The sequence below is a fragment of the Zingiber officinale genome, chromosome 11A (assembly GCF_018446385.1).
Source record: "Zingiber officinale cultivar Zhangliang chromosome 11A, Zo_v1.1, whole genome shotgun sequence".
Lineage (NCBI taxonomy): Eukaryota > Viridiplantae > Streptophyta > Magnoliopsida > Zingiberales > Zingiberaceae > Zingiber > Zingiber officinale.
The window spans coordinates 90,662,635-90,668,495 of NC_056006.1; the positions used below are offsets into that span (position 1 = coordinate 90,662,635).

A 5,861-nucleotide genomic window follows, 5' to 3' on the forward strand; every position below is an offset into this window, starting at 1 on the left:
GAGAAGAAGTCTATGGTAAGGATCATCAATGCAATGTTTCTGTAAAGACAAAGGTATTACTTGAATCTCACTTGAATTATGGTGAAAATTAGGATGTTGTTATTGTGACTTTTTTCCTTTGATCATATCCTCTAAAACTGCATTAGTTAGGATATTTATAGGGAGATTCCTCATAATAAACCAATGTTACAATTACACCATGACTTTCATCGGCCTAAAAAGGCCTTATGCTATACAAAAACTCATCTTATACATAGTTATTGTCAGTTATGGTTTACTTTAACGAGTAACCTTTCTGTAATCAAAAACTCATCTCATACATAGTTAAATTAGTGATGACAAATTTTAAAGTTTAAATTTCTTTACTAAAATTTAATTATTATACTTTTGTTATTAAAAATTAAATATGTATAATAATTATTTTTTTATGCTGCCTCCAAATTTAAAATCCTGATCCACTGCTGATCATCATGCGCATACACACAAATCAAACAAAACAAAACAAAACACATTCGCCTACTCCATGAGATATGCAATTGCCCTGCGTTATTTGATTAGGATTTTATCACCTTATTCTGCGATGATTTCCTGCAACTGTACTATTCCACTTGTACAACAACCGTCCCTCTGTCCAACCCTCTTTCTGTAACTGCTACAGCAAGCTCCCGTCTTTCTTCTTCCTGTGTGTGGCAACCCATGTGAAGAGGAACAGATTGGTTCTTTCCCACACGGCTCTTTATTGTTGGCACTACAACACACGCCGTGCTCTTTTTCATCTTTCCCTGTGCAAGATTTTGAAGATTCACAATCTTCCTCCATGGATTTGTCATTGCACGTTTGGCTCTTCTTGCACGTATGCTTTCTCCCTTCTGCAATTGAAACTAAATGTTCTTCGCTTGAACTTACTTTCTGTGCAGTCTCATGAGACTCGTTAGATGATTCCATATGGCAACCCTGATTCTCACAGTTCCTGTGAGCCAATCCTTTATTGGCGCAGTGCGGAATTTCAGTCTGCTTTTTGTGAGAAGACTTGCAACACTTCTTGCTCTTCTTTGACTGTAATAACATCATGCTGTTCAAGATAACCAGTAGGCATGTTCCAACATCAGCCAGGACAGCAGCCCAGAGCAGTGGATGCCCAGCAAAGGCAATCGCCAGGACGACTACTTTTGTCACCACCGAGAAGAAAATGTTCTGGATGATCTTGAAGTAAGTCTTCTTGGCTAGCCTGATGATTTTAGGGATCTTGCCAATATCGATGGACAGTAAGGTTACATGGCTGGTTTCCATTGCAACTGCTGAACCTGACAGGCCCATCGAGATTCCTACATCTGCCAGGGCCAAGGAAGGAGCATCATTCATCCCATCTCCAACCATTGCTACTGAGCCTTCCCGGGCTTTCAGTTCTCCGACGAGCCTTACCTTGTCCTCTGGTAGAAGCTCTGCATGAACATCTTCTATCGCATTCCCTAGCTAACAATCGATAATAGTAGTAACTTACAACGGCATCAAACTATTGCTTGCTTGCTTTGCTTCTATGTAATGAAGTCATGAGCTTAGTTTACCTGGTTCTGAGCATGCATGGCTGCTTCAGAGCTGTCTCCTGTAAGCATAGCCAACTTGATGCCTAATGATTTTAGCTCCTTCAATGCCTCTGCAGCACCAGATCGGCAAGTGTCAGAAAGTGTGAATATTCCAATTGGTGTCGAATCCAAGAATATGTATCCGTAGCTGATCCCTTGCGTATCCTTTATGTCTGGAACTGAAATATTCAACTACAGTTAGAACTGCAATAAGATTTCAGTCGAGTGCAAGAATTTACTATCTCTCACTTCTCTCGCATAATGCCCTCGAAGCAATTCTTTTGTTTCCTATATAGATGTTCTTTCCATCAATCTCTCCATGGATTCCCTCTCCCGGGTAGATGTGGAACTCGCTCACTGTCTCTGGTTTTGGTTCAACAGAATTTGATTTAGCATAGTCCGCTAGTGCGGATGCCATTGGGTGACTCGATTTGCTCTCGATGCTCGAAACCCTGTAGAATTATGTTAAAAAGAAGGGGGAAAACTATTTTAATTTCTCTCAGAGAACCTTGCTACTGATAATTCCTTACCACAAGAGGAGTGTCTCCATGGAGACGTCACTGCTAACTGAGCGAAAATCCATGACAGTGAACTCTCCATTTGTGAGCGTTCCTGTCTTGTCAAATGCAATTGCTTTTATTCCGGCCAAATTTTCAAGAACATCGCCTCCTTTGATGAGGAATCCGATCCTTGCTGCTTTCAGCAGTGCACAAAAAGTTGCCACAGGTGTGGATAGCACCAGTGCACAGGGGCATGCACTCACCAACAGCACCAGAGCCAACTTCAACCATTTTTTAGGATTCTTAGCTCTGATCGCCAAAGGAACCACAGCGAATCCTGCTGCTATCATTACTATCCCTGCAACAGTAGTATGTATAGCTTCATCATTCGATCTTTTGATTATTTACTTACTTTTCTTTCTAAACGCCAGCTTAATTACCTGGTGTGTAATACTTGGCGCAGGAGTCTATCAGTGTCTGTGTCTTGGATCTGCGGTTTTGTGCTTCTTCCACCAATCTTACCATTCGAGCAACAGCAGATTGCTCAGCCAAAGCAGTCGTCCTGACGCTAATGTAACCTGCAACTTCTCTCAATCAATCAATCGAAGGCATTTTTTTTTCTTTGAGTAACCATTGAAGCATCATACCATCTATGTTTAGCGTGCCGGCCCAAACAAGAGACTGGGGCTGCTTGGAAACAGGGAAGGATTCTCCTGTAAGGCTACTCTCGTCGACTTCACTCCTCCCTTGAACCACAACTCCATCGATCGGGATCAGTTCTCCGGCTTTGACTGCAAGGATGGTGCTCACCTTCACATCTTGAGCATTCACCACTTCGCCAGTTTCGGCCAAGACGGCCTTCTGAGGAGCCATCCTCATCAGGGATGACATTCCTGCACTCGCCTGTGGTAAACAAATTATAACTCCGGGCAATCATGCTTGTTTACTACTCATTGAAGATCAAATTAAGCTACTTGGTGGTTTCAAATTTCAAAGGAGTATTTTGTTTGGTAGTACCTTATGGCTAGCCAGTGATTCCAACCACTCTGCAATGGTGAAGAGGAACACAATAAACCCTGCCTCAGAGTAGTCTTCAAGGGCAACTGCCCCGGCAACTACCACACAACAGAGAGAAATCAGCACCCGGAGACATGCGTCAGCAACATCAAATTTAAGAAAGAATCGATTTCATGCATCCTGCGTGATAAAACCTTTCTCCCAAAGAGATAGCATAACAGAAAGTATTTTACCTGCCATCAGCATCAGAATGTTGATGTCCAGAGTGCATCTCTGGATTGCAGTGACACTTCGAAGCGCAATCGAAGGTAGACCGACAGCGACCGCGGCAATGGCCAGCCATTTCAAAGGGTGAAAGAAGTGCTTGAACATGGAGATCAGCAGCAGCAATCCGCTGGCCAATATGTGCGGACTCGGCCATTTCTTGATGATCTTGTCCTGTCCATACACCCGAACAGTGGCCTCGAGCTTGGCCTGGTTCAGAGCCTTGACTGTGCGTCCCCAAAAACATAACAAGGAATTAGCCGATTCGAATTTCAAAATTCAGCCGCTAACCAAAGTCTGTTCATTACCAATTTGGAGCTGAGAGATGAGGAGAGGATCATGAACGACAATGACAGTTTTGGAAGGAACGATGACTGAGACCTTGTGAACTCCTTCCAATGGCCTCAAGGTGTTCTCGATCAGTGGGACTTCGGAAGAGCAACAGAGCCCCAGGACATCGAAATAGCTCTTCATCTCGGGACTTCCTTGCTGCACCTCCATGATCTCCACCTCTAGCTAGCTGATGTGATCATGGCGTGTTTACACAAGTTCTCTCCTCTAGAGGCCTATATTTAAATTAGTGGGCGGCCCCTTGACAGAAAAAAAGAAAAGTGGGAATGAGTTCTTTAAATAAAAAGTGACCGATCAAAGAGCTTTAAATACTATTCATGACTAGATGGAGAATAAGTTCTTTAAATAAGTTCTTGACGCAACCTTCTTTTCCTGTAATAGCTATTAGTTTCCATAATTTATTTCTACTCCTGTAATTTAAGGACAGATTACGAGGAGCATCTATAATTTGAAGATAGATTGTAATCTGTTTTTACTATCGTGGATAGGGATTTGGTCCGTTCAATGTGTCAGTGCTGAAGGCTTCTGTTTAAAATGGGGGTAAAGGTTGGATGATTGTTGCTGAAGATAATTAAAAAGGTCACTACAATCACTGGAATAAGAAACTATGGGCGTAATCTGATAGAAAATTTTATAGTTGATATTTTCTCATTTTTTTAATTTATTACTAATCGAATATGAAAGCTTGTAGAATTCATGAGGACATTAATGGTCTATCAGCAAAATCTTTGTTAAAATTTAATAGATACACATTGAATGCATGGAAATATCTGAAATTTTGAAGTTTAGTGTGGTTATGTTCTTAGATTTCTTATACTTTTAGGCATTAAGATTATGAAAATTAGATAGGCTACAAGGATCGAATCGATTAAAAAAAATTGAAGACGGATTCAATCGGCAAACTGATGACGAGGATTAGATGTTTACCAATAAATGCTTGTTATTATAAAGCATCATGAAAAGTTGTAAATGACTTTGCATCTTATCTTCCTTATTTCTACTCTATCTTGGACCAGGACATTGACACACCCAATTATTAAAGTTACCATAATCTTCATTTTAAATTCGTCGAATGCCCCTTTGGATCGACCTCTTCAAACCATATAGCTAATAGAAATCTCTCTCCACTTCAAACTAATCGACACAAGATTGGCTAACAATTAGAGTTTTGATATGCATGTGTAATGTTTTGGCATATCGATCTACAAGTATTCAATATCTTAAAAGCTCTAAACCAAAACTATAGCTTTTTATTGAACCATATAATTTTTTTTTCAAAATATCTAAATCATGTATCCTAGTTTCAAAATTAGTAAATCATATATTCAATTTCATTTTTGCCCATGTTACTATTCCAAGTCAACTAGTACAATTATAACAATTGAATCGATTAATAATCAGACATTCAAAAAAAATAATCGATTCATGTTTAAAAAATTAATGCTCTTAATGTAGTGGATTAGATTGATATTTGAGGACATTTATACAATTAAGAGAACTAAACGAACATCTAGGAATTTGTTTTATGTTATTCTAAACTCTCTAGATCCATCAACGATTTCAGTCAAAACTGTCTGATGGACCTAGAGAGCTCAGAATGATATAAAACTAGATTCTATGTATTTGTCTAGTTTTCCTAATTATATAAATGCCCTAAACATCAATGTAATCCACTATGATCCGGCTCGAAAACGAGAAGCTGGAAAGTTGGAGAGGTGGAGGCTTCATTGACCGATTGTGGACCTCGCTTCGCTCTGCAACGCAAATAACGTCAGTGTCGATCCAAGGAAGGAGTCCCCGGCGTTGATCCTCAGATACTCAAGTCAGTCACTGGAAAATGTGAAGAAGTGGAGCAACAGTAGCACTATACACAAACAGTAGACAATGTGTACCTCCGCCAGTAATGGACCCTTCTTTATATAGAGCCCTAGTGGGCATCGTGTGCGCTTCTCGAGGCATGGGCACGCTCTCCCAAGTGTCCCATGAAAGGGTCTTGTCAGAAAAGTGTCTCTGACACCACACCTTAACAAGGCATGCATATTCCCGACGCGATAGTAGAAGCTTTCACCGTATCATCTGCCTGTCGACCATGCCTCGTATCAGCGACACTATCTCCCAAAAGGATGTCGAGAGATACTATAATGGT

At 40.5% G+C, this 5,861-nt stretch overlaps 1 protein-coding gene across 1 annotated transcript; it reads right to left on the minus strand.

The window, feature by feature from the left end:
• Positions 1-407: 407 nt before the first annotated feature.
• LOC122031711 (cadmium/zinc-transporting ATPase HMA2-like) lies at positions 408-3,969 on the minus strand. Its single transcript, XM_042590805.1, has 9 exons — positions 3,673-3,969; positions 3,334-3,591; positions 3,101-3,198; positions 2,731-2,986; positions 2,524-2,661; positions 2,114-2,441; positions 1,833-2,035; positions 1,566-1,762; positions 408-1,473 (listed from the first exon to the last, which is right to left on the minus strand). Exons 1-9 carry the CDS (start codon positions 3,863-3,865, stop codon positions 571-573), a joined length of 2,574 nt encoding a protein of 857 aa, XP_042446739.1. The 5' UTR covers positions 3,866-3,969; the 3' UTR covers positions 408-570.
• Between the last annotated feature and the right edge of the window lie 1,892 nt (positions 3,970-5,861).